This window comes from Lissotriton vulgaris, chromosome 11 (assembly GCF_964263255.1).
Source record: "Lissotriton vulgaris chromosome 11, aLisVul1.2, whole genome shotgun sequence".
Classification (NCBI taxonomy): Eukaryota; Metazoa; Chordata; class Amphibia; order Caudata; family Salamandridae; genus Lissotriton; species Lissotriton vulgaris.
Window position 1 is genome coordinate 29,952,031 of NC_141699.1, and position 22,485 is coordinate 29,974,515.

At 53.0% G+C, this 22,485-nt stretch overlaps 1 protein-coding gene across 1 annotated transcript; it reads right to left on the reverse strand.

The window, feature by feature from the left end:
• Positions 1 to 7,323: 7,323 nt before the first annotated feature.
• FZD10 (frizzled class receptor 10) lies at positions 7,324 to 9,380 on the reverse strand. The gene has a single exon (XM_086944696.1). It carries the CDS (start codon positions 9,183 to 9,185, stop codon positions 7,437 to 7,439), a length of 1,749 nt encoding a protein of 582 aa, XP_086800822.1. The 5' UTR covers positions 9,186 to 9,380; the 3' UTR covers positions 7,324 to 7,436.
• Positions 9,381 to 22,485: the final 13,105 nt, after the last annotated feature.

A 22,485-nucleotide genomic window follows, 5' to 3' on the forward strand; every position in this document is an offset into this window, starting at 1 on the left:
CATCTAGAAGTGTGTGTACCCCACCACAACTACATGAGTACACATCACAGAGCACAGATCTCTTTCCTTTAAGTGAACACATCTAGGAGTGTGTGTACCCCACCACAACTACATGAGTACACATCACAGAGCACAGATCTCTTCCCTTCAAGTGAACACATCTAGAAGTGTGTGTACCCCACCACCACTTAATGAGTACACATCACAGACCACAGACCTCTTCCCTTCAAGTGAACACATGTAGGAGTGTGTGTACCCCACCACCACCTCATGAGTACACATCACAGAGCGCAGACCTCTTCCGTTCAAGTGAACACATATAGGAGTGTGTGAACCCAACCACCACCTCATGAGTACACATCACAGAGCACAGATCTCTTCCCTTTAGGTGAACACATCTAGGAGTGTGTGTACCCCACCTCCACCTCATGAGTACACATCACAGAGCGCAGATCTCTTCCCTTCAAGTGAACACATCTAGAAGTGTGTGTACCCCACCACAACTACATGAGTACACATCACAGAGCACAGATCTCTTTCCTTTAAGTGAACACATCTAGGAGTGTGTGTACCCCACCACAACTACATGAGTACACATCACAGAGCACAGATCTCTTCCCTTTAAGTGAACACATCTAGGAGTGTGTGTACCCCACCACAACTACATGAGTACACATCACAGAGCACAGATCTCTTCCCTTTAAGTGAACACATCTAGGAGTGTGTGTACCCCACCACCACCTCATGAGTACACATCACAGAGCGCAGACCTCTTCCGTTCAAGTGAACACATATAGGAGTGTGTGAACCCAACCACCACCTCATGAGTACACATCACAGAGCACAGATCTCTTCCCTTTAAGTGAACACATCTAGGAGTGTGTGTACCCCACCACCACCTCATGAGTACACATCACAGAGCGCAGATCTCTTCCCTTCAAGTGAACACATCTAGAAGTGTGTGTACCCCATCACAACTACATGAGTACACATCACAGAGCACAGATCTCTTCCCTTTAAGTGAACACATCTAGGAGTGTGTGTACCCCACCACCACCTCATGAGTACACATCACAGAGCGCAGATCTCTTCCCTTTAAGTGAACACATCTAGGAGTGTGTGTACCCCACCACCACCTCATGAGTACACATCACAGAGCACAGATCTCTTCCCTTTAAGTGAACACATCTAGGAGTGTGTGTACCCCACCACCACCTCATGAGTACACATCACAGAGCACAGATCTCTTCCCTTTAAGTGAACACATCTAGGAGTGTGTGTACCCCACCACCACCTCATGAGTACACATCACAGAGCGCAGATCTCTTCCCTTCAAGTGAACACATCTAGGAGTGTGTGTACCCCACCACCACCTCATGAGTACACATCACAGAGCACAGATCTCTTCCCTTTAAGGTAACACATCTAGAAGTGTGTGTACCCCACCACAACTACATGAGTACACATCACAGAGCACAGATCTCTTCCCTTTAAGTGAACACATCTAGGAGTGTGTGTACCCCACCACCACCTCATGAGTACACATCACAGAGCGCAGATCTCTTCCCTTCAAGTGAACACATCTAGAAGTGTGTGTACCCCATCACAACTACATGAGTACACATCACAGAGTGCAGACCTCTTCCCTTCAAGTGAACACATCTAGAAGTGTGTGTACCCCACCACAACCTCAGGAGTACACATCACAGAGCGCAGATCTCTTCCCTTCAAGTGAACACATCTAGAAGTGTGTGTACCCCATCACAACTACATGAGTACACATCACAGAGTGCAGACCTCTTCCCTTCAAGTGAACACATCTAGAAGTGTGTGTACCCCACCACAACTACATGAGTACACATCACAGAGCACAAGGCTGCCTGGTCCAAATTCCAGGGTTGCTGATTGCCATGGCTGCCTGGTCCAAATGCCAGGGTTGCAGAATGCCAAGGCTGCCTGGTCCAAATGCCACACAGACACCTGGCGCAGAGAGAAGGGTCCATAGAGCCTCAGAAGGACCCCTGTGCTGGCACAAGCTGGAACGGCACAGGCCACGTGGGCGAAACTTGTAAACTGCAGCTCACTTCACAGGGCTCTCAAAAAACAACAGCAAGGACTCGTTTCTATATAGTGCTTCAGCCCACACTGCTGCTCTTTCTAAGCACTGTGATAGACACAAGTGATAGATACAATCCCCCAATTCCAGGGTACTCAACATGTTTCAGCGCAGAGCATTCAACTCGCTGAGCCACCCTGCCAGCTTCGACCAAAAGCACACACACCAACCCCGTAAGAATGATGTCACCAATATGCAGACAGAAAAATGCACACATATGTTCTGCGGGTAGATGTTTTCTGATGCACCCACGCAGCATTTCCACGCGCAGATCGCCTTAGTGCGTTTGTGCAAATTCTGTCTGAGTAACTCTGTGACTAACTGTCTGATTTAGGGTCTGGCGTGCAGGTCACTCCATCACAAACGTGGCTCATATCCCATCTGCCCAATTACAAGAATATAAAGCACTTGTAAGAAGGCAACGGGATATGACGGGTACTATTTGGAGAAACGGATATGGAAGGGCCCACAGATGAAGAGACAGGAGTGCAGCTTGGAGGATGAAAAGGGGATGAAGTAGACAGGCGGCTGGCTTAAGGGGGACATTTGGGGTGTGGCACCCCCCAACTAAATGCATTCTTGGCTGGAGAGTTGGGACTGGGCCTTGAGTCGGGTATTTTATGCCTTTGTTGGTCTTTCACATCGTCCTCTTTGACTAAAAGGTTTTAACTTGTATGTTTTTTAAAGGTGCTTAGACGGAGGCCCACCTGATGCAAATGAGCATTGAACCTGTTCCTCATGAGAACAGTGTATCCCAAATCTTGGTCATCCCTCCGCCCTTTGACGTACTGTTTTTAGATGGGACATTTGCAATTCACACCCCTTGAAGAATCTCACGGACTAAGCTACGCCCCTGTACATGGAGGCAAGATTAGGCAGCCTGGCATTCAGCAACCCTGGCATTTGGAACAGGCAGTCGTGGCATTCAGCAACCCTGGCATTTGGACCAGGCAGCCTTGGCATTCAGCAACCCTGGCATTTGGACCAGGCAGCCGTGGCATTCAGCAACCCTGGCATTTGGACCAGGCAGCCGTGGCATTCAGCAACCCTGGCATTTGAACCAGGCAGCCTTGGGATTCTGCAACCCTGGCATTTGGACCAGGCAGCCGTGGCATTCTGCAACCCTGGGATTTGGGCCAGGCAGCCTTGGCATTCTGCAACCCTGGCATTTGGACCAGGCAGCCATGGCATTCAGAAACCCTGGCATTTGGACCAGGCAGCCTTGGCATTCAGCAACCCTGGCATTTGGGCCAGGCAGCCTTGGCATTCTGCAACCCTGGCATTTGGACCAGGCAGCCTTGGCATTCAGAAACTCTGGCATTTGGACCAGGCAGCCTTGGCATTCTGCAACCCTGGCATTTGGACCAGGCAGCCTTGGCATTCTGCAACCCTGGCATTTGGGCCAGGCAGCCTTGGCATTCTGCAACCCTGACATTTGGACCAGGCAGCTGTGGCATTCATCAACCCTGGCATTTGGACCAGTCAGCTGTGGCATTCATCAACCCTGGCATTTGGACCAGGCAGCCTTGGCATTCAGCAACCCTGGCATTCGGACCAGGCAGCCTTAGCATTCTGCAACCCTGGCATTTGGACCAGGCAGCCTTGGCATTCAGCAGCCCTGGCATTTGGACCAGGCAGCCTTGGCATTCTCAAACCCTGGCATTTGGGCCAGGCAGCCTTGGCATTCTGCAACCCTGGCATTTGGACCAGGCAGCCTTGGCAGTCAGAAACCCTGGCATTTGGACCAGGCAGCCTTGGCATTCTGCAACCCTGGCACAGACCTCTTCCCTTCAAGGGAACACATCTAGGAGTGTGTGTACCCCACCACCACTTCATGTGTACACATCACAGAGCACAGACCTCTTCCCTTCAAGTGAACACATACAGGAGTGTGTGTACCCCACCGCAACTACATGAGTACACATCACAGAGCACAGATCTCTTCCCTTTAAGTGAACACATCTAGGAGTGTGTTTACCCCACCACAACTACACGAGTACACATCACAGAGCACAGATCTCTTCCCTTTAAGTGAACACATCTAGGAGTGTGTGTACACCGCCACCACTTCATGTGTACACAACACAGAGCGCAGTCCTCTCCCCATGAAGTGAACATATATAGGAGTGTGTGTACCCCACCACCACCTCATGAGTACACATCACAGAGCAGAGATCTCTTCACTTCAAGTGAACACATCTAGAAGTGTGTGTACCCCGCCACAACTACATGAGTACACATCACAGACGACAGATCTCTTACCTTCAAGTGAACACATCTAGGAGTGTGTGTACCCCACCACCACTTAATGAGTACACATCACAGAGCGCAGATCTCTTCCCTTCAAGTGAACACATCTAGGAGTGTGTGTACCCCACCACCTCATAAGTACACATCACAGAGCACAGACCTCTTCCCTTCAAGTGAACACATCTAGAAGTGTGTGTACCCCACCACCTCATGAGTACACATCACAGAGTGCAGACCTCTTCCCTTCAAGTGAACACATCTAGAAGTGTGTGTACCCCAACACTATCTCGTGAGACAACATCACAAAGCTCTCTGTATTTAGTGAACACAGCAAGGCGTGTGTGTGCCTCGCCACCACCACTTCCCTTGAACACGTCACCGAATACAGACCTCTCCCTCCATGTCAGAGCGTCGGTACCACCACAACCATCACTTCACGTAGCACATCGGAGATGACAACCCCCCCTCCCCCCCCCTCCATCCGGTGAACACACCATGGGGTGTGCCCACCTCACGTCAGCCGAGGACCCAGTCCCGTCTCTAGAAGTGAATTTAGGGAGGTCAAATGCGGTCCACACCAGAGCTGAAGGGACCCCCGCAGAGAGCAGGTGTAAGGCGTGTCCATGCACGCTGGTACACATCTATCACTACATGTATGTGGGTGGATATATTTTCAGACATGGAAAGTCGGACTTAAACATTCTAAGCAATCAACGCTGCTTTGAAGTAAAACATCTTTGGACAAATGTATATGTGGGTGTCAGAATGCAGCGCCTGCTTTAATCTGTGTGGCCTCCAGGCACATTTAACCGCTGAGGTTGTTTTGGGGATGGGAGCACGGGCCCCAACTGGCCCCCTCCAGAGACGCTAATGTAAGTACATCGTAGTTTGCACCTTGAAAACCTGCTCCCACTACTCAAGGAACCACGTGCAGCACGTGACGCAACGTGTGACCTGCCTGCCCTCCCTACTTCAGCTGAACGCTGCATGCGTATAGCGCCTCGCAAACTTAAACACACCGTAGCGCGTGAGTACCCTTCAATCGAGTGAACAGCAACTGAAGGGGGGTGGTCTCGATGCGGTGTGTGTACTAACCACCTTCACTTCATTACAGCATGGATTCCCTCCCCCTCCCTCCCTGTCACTCTGCACCGCACACTGTTCCTGTGGAGGCGCCGCGGTGGCCGTAGGGTCGTCTCCACCCCGCTTTTACAGCGCCTAGTACGGAAGTCAGGCCTCTTCGACACACGTGACATACATAAGCAGTTCGCCCAGGATCACACAAGTTTTGTCTCCTGTCTCTGCATTCTAACTCGATTATTAAAAGATACTCGATCTCACGCGCTGCCCAAAAGTGATGTTAACCCGGTCCCCAAAACCTGCAATTTGGAAGACTCCAACAAACCGTCGTGAAATCTAAAACATCTTTTATTTTTCTTTAATAAAATAGCAGAGCATGAAAAATATTTGTATTTCTTTTTACAAATGTACACAGCAGCAGCACACGAGTTCCTGCAGGCCAAGGCAGCAGTGTTGGACGCTCCTTCCTTTGCAGACTGGGGGTGTCTTTTGATGTATTGAGGGCAGAATTTGTGTAACAAAAGCAGGAGTCAGCCAGCCTGGGGTCCCTTTGAGCGCCCCCCGCCCCTCCCCCAGAATGCGCCCTAACGTGTAGAACATTGACTCTGTTTCCATTAAAAAGCCAGAAGGGGACAGGGGGCCCCCGGGGGCTGGACCCGGGCCCTTTGTTAGGGGGATCTTTTGAGACTTTTATCTGCAGCAAAGACGCGCTTCGCCCCTCTGGCAGGAATACAATGGGCGGGCGCACTAAACACGGGCTTTGTGTTTGGGGCAAGGAATTGTCTTTTGTGTTTAAAAAAAAAGGTTAAAACGAAGGCTCCTGAGTTAGAAGACATCTTATTTTTGCTGACTTATAATATAAATATATATATTTTTAAGTAGAGCCTGTTCAGTGCTAGGATAGAACAAAGCTGCCAAGGCGTTGCTTCCGCGTACATACATTAAAGAGAAGTATAAACAAGGCACTTTAACTACTGAGGTCTCCAGCCTGTTACTCCGTCTCCGCCGGAAGGGTCGCTGTTGTGAAACTGAGCAGCGGGTCACAGGAGCCCCTTAGCAGGGGGTCACCCGCAGCCTGGATACATTTCTCTTAGCACACACGAGTAACTCACTTAACAGCCCCCGGTTGAAAGTCCAGCTCTCACTACCAGATCGGCCTGGGATAAACCCCATGAGGTCACAAGGTCACCGCAGTCCATTCTGCGCTCACAAAAGCACCCCTTTCCCTCAAGTCCCAGCTCCTCCTGGACGCCCTGTCCCAATCTCCACGCAGGGGAAGTTCCGTGAGCCCTTTGGGAAGGCAGGGCTACCAAATGCAGTCAGTGCTCGCCCACAGGGCACCGAGAGCCAGCCCGGACACTCCTGGGGGCTTCGTGGCCAGTTCACAGGTCACATCCAACGAGGAGTCTTCTGGGACAGCTGAAGGGCCTGGGGGCTGAGGCGCAGCAGTCACGGCTGGTGGCTGAAGGGCCAGCAGGCAGGGCAGGCTGTGGGCCGGAGGGCCCGCGGGCAGATGTTGGCTCCATTGCCACTTTACGCATCAGGGGTATTCCATGTCCGGCACTGCCAGATGGGGCACTGCCAGTTGAAGGGCTGCAGGCTGGTGTTTTGGACGGCCCAGACGCAGAGTTGGCTCCATTGCCACTTTACGCATCATGGATGATACTTTCAACTTTACGCACCAAGGGTGCTCCTCTGCAACTTTACGCACCAGGGGTGCTCCTTTGCCACTTTACGCATCAAGGGTGCTCCTTTGCCACTTTACGCACCAAGAGTGCTCCTTTCAACTTTACACCAGGGGTGCTCCTTTGCCACTTTACGCACCATGGGGGCTCCTTTCCACTTGACGCATCATGAGCGCTCCGTGCCACTTTACGCACCAAGGGTGAATCTTTGCAACTTTACGCATGAGGGGCGCTCTTTGCGAGTTTACGCACCAGGGGTGCGCCATGTCCAGCACTCCCACATGGCAGGGCTTGCATGGCCCAGCTCACACACAGCTGGAGGGCTGCAGGCCCGGCTCGTACTTGGCCTGGTAAGTCTTGTGGGGCAGCTGCGGCTTCTTGTAGATGCCCAGGCCGGCGATGGGCCCCGTGGGCTTCCGACGGCTGCGCTTCCTGAGCCGGGTGCTGCACACGTTCTGCCAGGACTGCAGCGTCTTGGACGTCCAGATCCACATGCCGCTGGTGCTGCCCACGATCAGCAGCATGAAAATCTTCACCATGAAGATCTCGACGGCGGGCACGGAGCTGGCCAAGCCGCAGTCCGGGCCGCCGGTGCGCGCGTCCAGCCGGCAGCGCTCCTGGGTGGCCAGCGTCCTCCAGTGGGCCATGTTCAGCCGCTCGTAGAAGTAGCAGGCGATGACGCAGGTGGCGGGCACGGTGTAGAGCACGGAGAAGACCCCGATGCGCACCATCAGCTTCTCCAGCTTGTCCGTGTTCTCGCCGCCCGTCTTCATCACCCGGCGGATGTGGAAGAGCGCCACGAAGCCGGACAGGATGAAGGAGGTGCCCAGCACCAGGTAGCAGGCCAGGGGCACCAGCACGAAGCCGGTCAGCGCGCTGACGTCCATGCTGCCCACGTAGCACAGGCCGGTCAGCTCGTCGCCGGCCACGCGCCTCATGACGAGGATGAGGATGGTCTTGACGGCCGGGATGGCCCAGGCGGCCAGGTGGAAGTAGCTGCTGTTAGCCTCGATGGCCTCGTGGCCCCACTTCTTGCCGGCGGCCAGGAACCAGGTGAGCGTCAGGATGACCCACCAGAGGGAGCTGGCCATGCCGAAGAAGTAGAGGACGAGGAAGACGATGGTGCAGCCCGTGCTCTCCAGGCCCTCCTGGATGACGTAGAGCTGGCCCCCGTCGCGGTCGCAGGCGATGCTCTCGGGCCCCGCGAAGAGCCGGATGATGTAGCCCACCGAGTAGACGCAGTAGCACATGGAGAGGAAGATGATGGGCCGCTCCGGGTAGCGGAAGCGCTGCGGGTCGATGAGGAAGGTGAGCACGGTGAAGGCGCTGGACAGGAAGCACAGCACGGACCAGACGGCCGTCCAGATGGCGGCGAAGTCCTTGTCCTCCCGGCTCCAGTAGACGTCCACGCCGGGCGCGCAGAGCGGCGCGCAGGAGCCGCTCTTCTCCACGTGGTGGAACTTGCCCGGGTTCTGGCAGCTGGCCCGGGCCGGGGGCTCCTTGGGCGGCAGGTCCAGCGCCCCGCCAGGCCTCTGCGGCGGCCGGGGCACGGGCGGCAGCATGCTGGCGCCGCGCGGGGCCTCGTCCGAGCCGTTGTTGGGGGCCTCCATGCACAGGTAGTTGGGGTCGTTCTTGTTGGGCAGTTTGCTGCAGTCCAGCGAGTCGGGCCAGCGGAAGTTGAACTGCTCCATGATGGGCGAGCAGCGGAGGCGCGCCTGCTCGCACATGACGCGGCAGGCCGGGATGGGGGTGGACACCTGCTCCGTGCACATGGGCGCGTACAGGGAGCACAGGAAGAACTTGAGGTGCCCGTGGCAGCCGTACTCCACCAGCGGGGCGAACTCGTGCAGCTGGATGGCCGCCTCGCGCTGCTGTTCGTGCCCCATCAGGTTGGGCATGCGCGTCATGTTGTAGCCGATGTCCTTGCACATGGGGATTTCGATGGGCTGGCAGCGGCCGTCGCCCGGGCGCTCGGTGTCGATGGCGCTGATGCCCAGGCCAAGGTGCAGGCCGTGGAGGAGCAGGAGGAGGCAGGGGGTCCTCTGGGGGGCCATGGTGGTATGATGGGGCGGAGGCGGCAGGCGCTCCGGTCTCAGATCAGCGAGCCCTGCAGGTGTGACTCAGGGATGACTGACAGCTCTCAAAGTCCCAAAGCCGGTCTCAGCAGCCCAGGGGGCGAGTCCTGAGAGAGGACCCCGGCCTGCTGCGGATGGACACCGTCATTTTCCCAGATTACAATATGGCCAAGTCCTCTGGGGTCACTCCAGGGTTGTTCTCCAGCTCTTTTAGGGTCACTCCACCCAGGGGGGTGTCCAGCTACTTTCGGGTGACTCTGCCCAGGGTCGGTGTCCGGCTCCTCAGGGGTCACTCTATTTACAGTTTGTGTCAGTTTGTGTCCACCTTCTCTTGGGTCACTCCGCCCAGGGTCAGTGTCCACCTCCTCAGGGTGCCCTGCTGGGGTCGGTGTCCAGCTCTCTGTGGGGTCACTCCATCCAGGGTCGTTGCCCACCTTCTCTTGGGTCACTCCACCCAGGGTTGATGTCCAGCTCTTGGGGGTGGGTGGTACTCCGAACAGGGTCAGTGTCCACCTCCTCAGGGTGCCCTGCCGGGTCGGTATCCACCACCTCTGGGGTCACTCCGTCCAGGCTTGATGCGGCTCAGCACTTGAAATGACGCTGCCCAGTGTGGGCACCGAGCTCCCCCGAGGCTGGTCTACCCAAAGCATCTGCCCATCGTCTCCTCGGCTGCTGGGGGATTTCTTCCGCCCGGTGGAGGTGTCGGAGGAAAGACGGATCCGTCGCCGGAAGCAGAGAGCGGGTGTCACCGCTTCAAGCCCTCCGGGGTCCCTCTGCTGAGCTCCGGCTCTATCTGATGCTGAGCCCGGGCTCTCTCCTGCTGAGCCCGGCTCTGTCTCTGCTGCCGAGTCCCTGCTCGCTGCTGCTGCTGAGCCCGGCTCTGTCTCTCACGGCGGATCCCTCCTGCTGCTGAGCCCGTCTCTGTCTCAGGTGCTGCGCCCCAGGCGTCTCTTGCTGCTGGGTGTCTCTGCTGCTGAGCCCGGACTCTCTGCTGCTGAGACCCGGTCTCTCTGCTGCTGAGACCCGGTCTCTCTGCTGCTGAGGCCAGGAGGGTACGCCTCTCTCTCACGGCTCTGTGCCCCCGCTGCCGGGTGTCTCTGCTGCGGAATCCCAGCTCTTGTATGAGCCGAGCCCAGGTCTCTCTTTTTCTGCTGGGTGTCTTTGCTGCTGAGCCAGGTTTCTATTTCTGCTGAGCCCTGGTGGCTACGGCTCTCTCCCCCGCTGCTGGATGTCTCTGCTGTCTCGGGCCAGAGGCTGCTTCCACCGGGCTCTGCCCCTGCTCAGGGTGTCTCTGCTGCTGAGCCCGGTCTCTTTGCTGCTGAGCCCGGTCTCTTTGCTGCTGAGCCCGGTCTCTTTGCTGCTGAGCCCGGTCTCTCTGCTGCTGAGCTCAGGTGGATACGGGTTTCCTCCCCGCTGCTGGATGTCTCTGCTGTCTCGGGCCAGAGGTTGCTTCCACCGGTCTCTGCCCCTGCTCAGGGTGTCTCTGCTCTCAGCCTCCGGCCCTCTCTCCTTCTGCTGCTGCTACCCCCGTTGTCAGGGATCCTTGAATTCAGGCCCCGCCCACTAAGACCACACCCCCCTGCATGTGTGTGTGTTGGGGTGAGAGGGGGAGGGGCTTAGCAATAGGATACTCGAGGAGTGCAGAATACACAAACACACAGACATCTAGACATAAACACTGGAGCATACACACAGTCAAAACAGGGGGGGGGGGCAGAAAACCACACGAGGTGGGGGTGGCTTACACAACACAGTGACCTATACAGTGCCACTGTAGACACACAACACGGAAATACACACGCAAAACACACGCGAGTGGCATACACAGCGCATAGACGCACGCCTCAGAAACACGGAAATACACAGACAAAACACACGCGAGTGTCATACACAAGACGCTGATCTACACATTTCCACTAGTCTCACACACAACACGGAAATACACAAAAACACACACGAGGTGGTGGTGGCATACACAGCGTAAAGACGCACGCCGAAAAAACACGGAAATACTCAGACAAAACACACATGGACGTAGGAGGGGGTGGGGTGTACAGCACCACCCTAATCTAGACCTTCCCATTGCAGGCGCAGACCTTGAGAAGTTTGACATACACAAAAATCACAAAAATCTTAATTTTGGTGTTAGGGGCCAATGTTTAAAACGCAAAGGGGGAGATTGCTAAGATGTAATGAAGTAACATGACAGTAATGGAATATGCGCTGCATGGCATTAAACTAGGCGTCACACATGAGATCATTGATGACATCACACATGGCACAGTCACCACCATTGGTCTGGCATCACAGTCCTGCATGGGACTAACTAACCAAAGAGTTGGAAGGTGCCCGCGGTGGGCTGCGGTGACATGCGGTTTATGAAGGTTTTTTGACTTTTACCAGTGAGTGTGTACATCAGGTACAGAGAGTGCTTAATTTGAGCCAATGGTTTCCGCTGCTGGGCACCAGCACTTAAATCTCAGCACCCGCAATAATGACAGTCCACCACATGGTGGCGCTGCTAGTTTAATTTTAGGATGAGCACAACAACAGTGTTTTATAATTCCTCAATACATTAAAAATGAATTATTCCCGACAGCCACGCCCTTCTCACAGTTTAGGGTGGCCTGGAATAGTCTGAATCGTCACACTTGAGGTGGTGTGAAGGGTAGTAGTTGTGTTAGTACTGGCATTGGCGGCCCTGGCAGCGGCAATGGGTGGTGCAAGCTGTAGACGCCTCCGGGGAAGAGCCCTGGCGCTTATGCTTTTTGCAAATTAAGCAATGAAAGGACAGTTCAGGGATGTCACAATGTATCTCAAAACGCAAGCAGACATCATGGAACCAAGCAGAGCTCTAGATTGCTTATTCTCACGGTTGATGATGATGATGATCGGGTAAAGAGAAATATCCTTTGTAATGACAGATGCAACGACACAAGCAATGACGTCAATTATGTTAATGATAATTGAATACATCCCTTCTAGTGATGGGCACAGTGATAGCAGTGATCTTATCGACTACATCCCTTGTAGCGACAGCTGCAGCGACACCATCGATGTCATCAATGACGCCCCTTCTAGTGACGGGTGCAGTGATAGCAGCAATGTCATCGATTACATCCCTTGTAGTGATTGGGGTAGCAACACCAGTGATGTCATCGATTACATCCCCTGTAGTGACAGGTGCAGCGACACCAGTGATGTCATCGATTACATCACCTGTAGTGACAGGTGCAGCGACACCAGTGATGTCATCGATTACATCCCCTGTAGTGACGGATGCAGTGACACAATCGATATCATCGATTACATCCCTTGTACTGATTGCTCGCTCTGAACATTTCGTCGGTTACCATCTGGCGTATCTTAGCAAGGATACTGGATAATATGTTTCATCTCCCTTATTGTGGGGTTTGCTCTTGAAAGGACACAGTTTGAAAAAGCGACATCCTTTCGTGATTTAGTTTTCAGGATTCAGGATTGTGGACCAACTTTATTTATTCCTTTCACCACAAAAACTCTACCTCTGACCTGGGAGCCGTGCAGGAAGAGGTCTCACGGAGTAGACTGCCCTCACCCTTGGGATACCACTGTCACCGCTGCTGCTCGGCGGACCCGCTCCGCGGGTGCCGCTTCGCGGCGACAGTGAGGGGCGGTGCTGATCAGGCGCTCGTAACAGGGAGCAGGTGCTGAGAACCAACAAGGGCGTGTGTTCGCAGGGACTCGGAAGACCAGGAGTCCCTGCATTGCCCAGGTGAGGCCGGACGCGCCTCCAGCGAAACACGCCCCCCGCCTGGCCAGGATCTAAAGGCGTGCGTTGGCGAACTCCTTGGGACACCACAAAAACTCTACCTCTGACCTGGGAGCCGTGCAGGAAGAGGTCTCACGGAGTAGACTGCCCTCACCCTCGGGATACCACTGTCACCGCTGCTGCTCGCCGGACCCGCTCCGCGGGTACCGCTTCGCGGCGACAGTGAGGGGCGGTGCTGATCAGGCGCTCGTAACAGGGAGCAGGTGCTGAGAACCAACAAGGGCGTGTGTTCGCAGGGACTCGGAAGACCAGGAGTCCCTGCGTTGCCCAGGTGTGGCCGGACGCGCCCCCAGCGAAACACGCCCCCCGCCTGCAACGCCCCCTATTTTACAATCCGTCCAGCGCTCAGCGGGACGCCGAGCGAAGCCCGGGCAAAGGGCGGGCAGTCTGTGGCAGTCAGGGGCTGTCAGAGGCTGGGCTGGGCCAACCCCCTTACATCCACCGCCTCCGGTCCAAGACCTCGGAGTTTATCTGTGGGTCCCGAGGCCATCATGTCAACCCGCTCCGGTAAAGCTTTGAGGGGCGGTGGAGAAAGTGCCTCAGGGGTAAGCATGGGCGAATTTTGCGAATCTCGCGTTCGCGAATTTTGCAGATTTGCGAACTCGCAATCCGCAAAATCCGCGAATTCCCGGAATTTTTTTTTTTGTGTTCGCGCGTGTTTCTGCCAGTTCGCGAGGGTTTTTACAATTTCGCAATTTGCGAACTTACCTGTCGGGTCGCAAGTTTTGCGAACTTGTTGTTTCTACGTGTCCAGCCTGTTTGGGACACTCTTCTTCATCACTGCCACTCTCTGTCACCACTGCCACTCTCTGACTACTCATGCCACCCTCTGGCCCACCCATGCCACCCTCTGTTTCATCACCACACCCTCTGGTTGTCCAGTGTACATTATTTTCGGCAAAGCAAAGCACACCTTCCCTGCCTCAAGTGACCTGAATTAATTTGGGGCTGATTAATGTGTCACAGAATATTTTTTTAGCTGGCACCTGCTTCCTTAGTGCTTCCTGATTAGTGATCTTTTGCACTTGCTAAGTGCTTTCATTGTTGCAAAATTAGTTACAACACCTGCCCTGCCCCAACTGACAATAATGAATTAGGGGCTGATTAATGGATTTTAACTTCCAGCCTGGCTCCTGCTTGTCTCCCTTAGCTGTAATTCAGGACCTTTGTGGCATATGTGTAACTATTCTGAGGTTCAGAGCAGGGTCACATAATAGTTGCAACTGGCAACTGAACTCTGGAGGGGCCCCTCAGGAAGCACTACAGGAAATGGCTACTAATGATGAGCCTGAACTTTTGAACCTGGTAAGTAGTTTCAGTTTTGCTAAGATAGTATTTCTGCAATTTAGCACTTACTTGCGGGGTGCGAAGTTGTACTGGCAAGCCGCGAACTCACGCGAACAGTGCGAGCAAGCCATAAAATCCGCTGCTCGCGGATTTGCGGGAGATTCGCGGATCTCGCGGATTGCGAATTTACCGAAAATCCGCAAAATCCGCGAGCGAAACGGATTTTCCGCCCATGCTTACTCAGGGGGTACTACGATGATTGGTACAATGAACAAATTTATTACCAGGGTGGCTGCCGTCATTGAAAAGGAGATTGCAATGGCGGAACGTCGCCTCTCACAAGACTTCCTTCCTTCCAAACGCTCTTCCCTGGGAGCTGTGGCACATGTTTTGTCCCCAATTTCCTCCATCCCCACCGCACCCCTGCCTGGGACCCTCTCTGGGGAGCCACATATTGTAGCGTTAGAGGCAGGAATTGATAGGATAGAAAGTCTGATATCTGATTCTCTCCCTAACAGTCTCAGCTCTGTTGCATCAGAGTCCTGCCCCGCTCCTCCCATAGCTAGCTCTCCTGGCCTTAAGTCCCAATCTTGTTCTGACGTTCCTACACCTGGCCTAAAACAATTGTCCCAGATACGATCGACCCGGGTGCATAGGAAAAGGAAAAGGGTGACCAGTATTCGTAAGGGTTGTTACTCCACGCTTTATGAGCGTCCTAGGACACAGCCCCAAAGGGGTCCTACACATCCAGATTCCGGAGGGCTTGAACCACCTGGAAACCCCACCCCCTCACAGCTTGCAGCCGACACCCTGCAGCCTCACCCCTTGGTCCCGGCATTACTTGTTCCTGCAAACGAGGGCCCTATACTCGAGCCCCTCGAGAAACTGGTAAAGTCTCTGCTGGTACCACTCATTGATCAAGTCAAGAGTCTGGGGGATAGGCTTGACAGATTCGAACAGGTCACTAGGGACAATTTTTTCTCCCTGAAAACCTTGTTTAAACTACAGCCAAAGCTTAGTGAGGACAACACAGACAGGAATGCTGGAAAAGGGGTTTCTGTGAGCCAACCACTGGGTGATCAGTCGACATTGCCTGCTAGGCCACAAGCTACCGGGAATGCTCCAACACCAGCTTCCCTGGCCGGTGCAAAGCAGGCAAGGCCGAGTGTTTCTACTCATGTTGCTCAAGTGCATGCTACTCCCTCCCCAGCAGCGAAAATATCCGTGCCAAATCCTGCACATAAGAAGCAACAGAAGGGAGGGATCGGGACAAATTCTAAACCCTTAGCTGCTCCGCCCGCTAAAGCCAGTGGAGTAGCCACAACCCCTAAGGCTAAACCTACCACCTCTCCTCCTAAAAATCCCTCCCCAGTGGCCATTCCACAGAACTCGACACGCAAGTGCCCCCCAGTCAACCTCCCCCTGAGTGCCACCCATATGTTGTAGTCCTAATCAAGGTTCCCCCCCTAAAAGACACCCAGCAGGAAACCCACCAGGCGCTAAAGAACAAGGTCATCCACTGGCTGAAAACCAATAGACCCCTTCCATTGGGCGTGGATGGCCTGATTCTTGGCGTACATAGGGTGGGCTGGATCGGATATGGGAAAAAACCATTTGAGGGGGACTGTGTGGTGGTCAATTTCCAAGACACAAGAGCTGCCCACTCAATATGCTGCCAAGGGCGAGCCGTGGCCGGCCCCGGAGTTGATGCAGTTGACCTATCATTCTTCTACCCGCGGTCGGCCTCGATTACCCCTATCATCCATCCCGGGTCCCTTCCCCAAAATAACGTCCATGGCCAACTTTTCCCAGCAACAACCGTAGCGCAGTCGCATACAGTTCCACCACTACGAACTGGGGCTTTTGGGGCTGTTGACTTTGTGACGCTTCTGAGGAGGCTCTGGTGATTCGGAGTCCCGGCGTCCTGTCCCCTCCTTCTGCCAAAAATAATATCCCTCCGACCATACCAGAAGATCTGGCTATTGTCGAGACTATAGGGGTACTAAGGGAGGTGAGGGTGCCACTTGACCCTCCAGTTGGTTCTTCAACTGTGGGTGTTGTGGACTTATTTGCTCCTGTCGAGACCTGTAGCATTGCAGCTGTGGCGGACCCACCTATTAGGGTTCTCAGCTGGAATGTAGCAGGTCTCGAGAGAAAGCTGGCACTGCCCGACTGGAACTCGCTTGTGGAGCAATACTCCATATGCCTGTTCCAGGAAACCTGGAGTAAGGAGCCCCTACACAAGGCAGGATACTCTACCCACCATTTACCAGCTGTCCACTCAGAAACTGGTAGGGGTCGCCCTTCTGGCGGCCTCCTCATCTGGGTGGCTTCTGCACTTAACTGCAGGGTGGTGGAGCGGGATACCAAATGCCCGGACCTCCTCAACATCTCCCTGAAAAACCCCAAGGGACGATTTATTTTAAACATCTTCAACATTTATGCCCGAGGTATGCAGGGGGGTAGAGAATCCCCAGTTATAGCCTGCCTGGAAGCCCTGCTTCGTTCGTCACCGCACAAGCATTGTACTCTGGTTGCGGGAGATTTTAATTGCACCTTTGAGCCCCTTGGCCCCGAAATTTTACAAGATCAAGAGGAAAATGACAATAGGTGGGGGATACCAGCCTTAGAACTCAGTCCAATTAAAAAATGGACAGAAGTGGCCCTCCAGATTAACTCCATAACAATGGAGTTGGGTCTGAGGGCCGCTAATGGCAGGACTTTTTCTGATAAAGCAGGTGCCCATACTTACAACAGGCCTGGACACACGTCAAGAATAGACTATTTTCTTCTTGACGTAAACCTGTGGAGCATGGTAATTGATATGGTGATCTTACCTTCCGTCGAGAGTGATCACAATCCCCTCTCGCTCACATTGTCCCATAGGTGGCTAACTGGGTCTGGGAGCGGAACTGCTTGCAATCTCGCCCCGGATTTGTCATCAGTCTCCAACTGTGGACGACGGCTAAAGTGGGCGAAGCTGTCGCTCTCAGAGGAGAAAACTTCCACCATAAGGCAGCTTCATACTACAGTTCTAGATAACCTTGACTCCTATGAGGATGGGTTTTTGGAGGTGACTGTTAGGTTCTGTACCCTAACTCAGGCCATCAGTGACCTTTTTGTAGTCCCAACTAGTACCAACAGGAGGAAACCCCGTACACGGGCTAGACAGGGTTGGTTTAACCAGAAGTGCAGGGAGGCAAAGTCACTCCTTGTTGAAGCAGTCAAATCCAAAATACCCACTAGGACCAGGGTGGCAAGAAGGCATTATTCCCTCTGCCAAAAAAATGCTAAGAAGGAGTGGGAGGACAATTACTGGCAGGACCTCTTGGCTGCCAGTCAAGGGAAAGATGCTAAAGGCTTTTGGGACTTGGTGGGAAATAGGAATCGTCCCGATGACACACTGAGGACCTGCAGCATTAATGCCCAGACATGGTTTACCCACTTTCAAACACTCTATTCCGCCATTGAAGGCCCACTTAATTATCCCTTCATCCTTCCGCCATACACTTTGGATAGAGACCTGGATTTGTTTTCTGAACAGGAAGTCATAAATCTGATTAAAACTCTGGTGCCATTAAAAGCAGCTGGTAGGTATAGGTATACAAGGGAACCCAAAGGAATTGGCCAGGGACCATGGGTTGGATTACTTATTTTGATTTAACAAGGGTCCTAGGTTTAGAAAAATATATTTAAAGAAATAATTTGCACAGGCTCGAAATCAAGGCTGTGTTTTTCCTTCTTCAGTGTCCAGCCGGACCTAGAAGCGTTTATTTTGGAAAATATTTTAAATATAAGCAGAATATGGCGAGACAAGTCGCACATTGATAACTGGGCACAAGCCTGTACCTAGTCAAAGAGAGACAATACAAGGAAAAGAACAAACAGTTTTACAGGCAAACAAGGAGAGCAGGGTGGCTTATAGTGCAATGTAAATAAATTTTGAATAAGCTCAAACCCACAGTAGCTGCCGTGACACATATAAATCATAAAACGAACAGTACTGCACAAACAGTCGACGAACGTTTCGATCCCTATCTCCAATGATATAGTGGGATCATCTTCAGGACTACAATTAACTTTGCCTGATTTATCGAGTAAGCCTGTGGGGTTTAAACAGGAAAAAAGAGGGAAAGAAGATTTCTGCATCAATTCATTACAGAGTAAGCGATAAGAAACAAGTCAATTACCACTTATACCATGCAAAAATGCAACACGTGCACATGCAGTTGCTTGTTTCCAAAGGGCACAGGTGGCTATGTGCACATATTTGGAGTGAGGGCATTCGAGTGAAAAATTAGAACATGCCGCATTCTGCATCAATTCATTACAGAGTAAGCGATAAGAAACAAGTCAATTAACACTTATACCATGCGAAATTGCAACACGCACACATGCAAGTTGCTTGTTTCCAAAGGGCACAGGTGGCTATGTGCACATATTTGGAGTGAGGGCATTCGAGTGAAAAAATTATGACATGCCGCATTCGATTATCCTGAGGTGGTGCTAAGTGGTAGCGGAAGTTTAGTCAAAAAATGACCGTGGTAGGGGAGTGTTGGCAGATACATCACGGTGAGGTGAATAAGGTCCTAATATAAATTAATAATTACCGCGCGCGAGGCAAAATGGGTGGGCCGTTGGTGAAGACAAGTCCCGGTGTGCTCAGGTTCCGTTTTAGGTATAAGCCTGTATAACAATATTTTGGTCATAAAAAAAATGCGTGACCGGTGACTAAGATACAAAAGAGTAGTTAAAAAATAGTTACCGGGTCGCAATATAGCGTTTGTCATAGGAGGTAAGTAAGTATCGGCCCAGTTTGGTCAAGTCGAGTAGGACCTGAAAGAGTGATATGTAATTAGAACTGGTGAAGTGAAGCCGGGATGGCGACTTACATGCAGTGAGAGAGTTAAAACTTTACCGTTAAAGCCTAGCAACTAGCATTGGCTTGAAGTGGAAACTGCATATGTGCGTTTTTTGTTCCTGTGAAAGAAACATAAGAAATTGGGCGTTGCAGATATAATCACCACACGTTTTCCCTTTCACCATTCGGGCACATAGGGGTTCACCTCCATTCAACTATTGGATCGCCTACTCCAAGATTAGAATAATAATGTATACCTAACAAGAAACAATTAAGAAAGTTTTAAAAACAGAGCGGTCAGCAATGGTGAGATTTCAAATAGGTAGTATTCTAATGGGTATGTCTGGCATTTCTCCCAGACATACCCAGCGCCAAGAAGCCGCTGCTGGGTCTGACACTATACTTTAAAATTACTATATACAGACATACCCAGTGCCAAGAAGACGCTGCCGGGACTGACACTATACTTTAAAATTACTATATACAGACATACCCAGCGCCAAGAAGCCGCTGCTGGGACTGACACTGGCTTCAAAAGCACAATATACAGACAAATCCAGCACCAAGAAGCCACTGCCGGGACTGACACTATACTTTAAAACCACTATGGACGGACATACCAAGAAGTTGCTGCTGGGATTGCCAATACACTTTACCGAAACAAGAAGCCGTTGCTCCCCTCGGTACAGGTACACCTCAAAGCTGGTGCACCTCAAAGAGGGCTACTTCACTGCAGGTGCACCTCAAAGAGGGCTACTTCACTGCAAATGCCCCTCAAAGAAGGCTCATTCACTGCAGGTGCCCCTCAAAGAAGGCTCATTCACTGCAGGTGCCCCTCAAAGAAGGTCATTCACTGTAGGTGCACCTCAAAGAGGGCCCCTCACTGCAGGTGTCCCTCAAAGAAGGCTCATTCACTGCAGGTGTCCCTCAAAGAAGGCTCATTCACTGCAGGCGCCCCTCAAAGAAGGCTCATTCACTGCAGGTGCCCCTCAAAGAAGGCTCATTCACTGCAGGTGCCCCTCAAAGAAGGCTCATTCACTGCAGGTGCACCTCAAAGAGGGCCCCTTCACTGCAGGTGTCCCACAAAAAAGGCTCAGTCACTGCAGGTGCCCCTCAAAGAAGGCTCATTCACTGCAGGTGCCCCTCAAAGAAGGCTCATTCACTGCAGGTGCACCTCAAAGAGGGCCCCCTCACTGCAGGTGCCCATCAAAGAAGGCTCATTCACTGCAGGTGCCCCTCAAAGAAGGCTCATTCGCTGCAGGTGCCCCTCAAAGAGGGCTCCTTTAGTGCAGGTGCACCTCAAAGAGGGCTCCTTCACTGCAGGTGACCCTCAAAGAAGGCTCATTCACTGCAGGTGCACCTCAAAGAGGGCCCCCTCACTGCAGAGGTCCCTCAAAGAAGGCTCATTCACTGTAGGTGCCCCTCAAAGAAGGCTCATTCACTGCAGGTGCCCCCAAAGAAGGCTCATTCACTGTAGGTGCACCTCAAAGAGGGCCCCCTCACTGCAGGTGTCCCTCAAAGAAGGCTCATTCACTGTAGGTGCACCTCAAAGAGGGCCCCCTCACTGCAGGTGTCCCTCAAAGAAGGCTCATTCACTGTAGGTGCACCTCAAATAGGGCCCCCTCACTGCAGGTGTCCCTCAAAGAAGGCTCATTCACTGCAGGTGCCCCTCAAAGAAGTCTCATTCACTGCAGGTGCCCCTCAAAGAAGGCTCATTCACTGCAGGTGCACCTCAAAGAGGGCTCATTCACTGTAGGTGCACCTCAAAGAGGGCCCCCTCACTGCAGGTGTCCCTCAAAGAAGGCTAATTCACTGTAGGTGCACCTCAAAGAGGGCCCCCTCACTGCAGGTGCCCCTCAAAGAAGGCTCATTCACTGCAGGTGCCCCCAAAGAAGGCTCATTCACTGCAGGTGCCCCTCAAAGTAGGCTCATTCACTGTAGGTGCACCTCAAAGAAGGCTCATTCACTGCAGGTGCACCTCAAAGAGGGCCCCCTCACTGCAGGTGCACCTCAAATAGGGTCCCCTCACTGCATGTGTCCCTCAAAGAAGGCTCATTCACTGCAGGTGCCCCTCAAAGAAGGCTCATTCACTGCAGGTGCCCCTCAAAGAAGGCTCATTCACTGCAGGTGCCCCTCAAAGAAGGCTCATTTACTGTAGGTGCACCTCAAAGAGGGCCCCCTCACTGCAGGTGTCCCTCAAAGAAGGCACATTCACTGCAGGTGCCCCTCAAAGAAGGCTCATTCACTGCAGGTGCCCCTCAAAGAAGGCTCATTCACTGCAGGTGCACCTCAAAGAGGCCCCCCTCACTGCAGGTGCCCATCAAAGAAGGCTCATTCACTGCAGGTGCCTCTCAAAGAAGGCTCATTTACTGTAGGTGCACCTCAAAGAGGGCCCCCTCACTGCAGGTGTCCCTCAAAGAAGGCACATTCACTGCAGGTGCCCCTCAAAGAAGGCTCATTCACTGCAGGTGCCCCTCAAAGAAGGCTCATTCACTGCAGGTGCACCTCAAAGAGGGCCCCCTCACTGCAGGTGCCCATCAAAGAAGGCTCATTCACTGCAGGTGCCCCTCAAAGAAGGCTCATTTGCTGCAGGTGCCCCTCAAAGAGGGCTCCTTTAGTGCAGGTGCACCTCAAAGAGGGCTCCTTCACTGCAGGTGACCCTCAAAGAAGGCTCATTCACTGCAGATGCACCTCAAAGAGGGCCCCCTCACTGCAGAGGTCCCTCAAAGAAGGCTCATTCACTGTAGGTGCCCCTCAAAGAAGGCTCATTCACTGCAGGTGCCCCCAAAGAAGGCTCATTCACTGTAGGTGCACCTCAAAGAGGCCCCCCTCACTGCAGGTGTCCCTCAAAGAAGGCTCATTCACTGTAGGTGCACCTCAAAGAGGGCCCCCTCACTGCAGGTGTCCCTCAAAGAAGGCTCATTCACTGTAGGTGCACCTCAAATAGGGCCCCCTCACTGCAGGTGTCCCTCAAAGAAGGCTCATTCACTGCAGGTGCCCCTCAAAGAAGGCTCATTCACTGCAGGTGCCCCTCAAAGAAGGCTCATTCACTGCAGGTGCACCTCAAAGAGGGCTCATTCACTGTAGGTGCACCTCAAAGAGGGCCCCCTCACTGCAGGTGTCCCTCAAAGAAGGCTAATTCACTGTAGGTGCACCTCAAAGAGGGCCCCCTCACTGCAGGTGCCCCTCAAAGAAGGCTCATTCACTGCAGGTGCCCCCAAAGAAGGCTCATTCACTGCAGGTGCCCCTCAAAGTAGGCTCATTCACTGTAGGTGCACCTCAAAGAAGGCTCATTCACTGCAGGTGCACCTCAAAGAGGG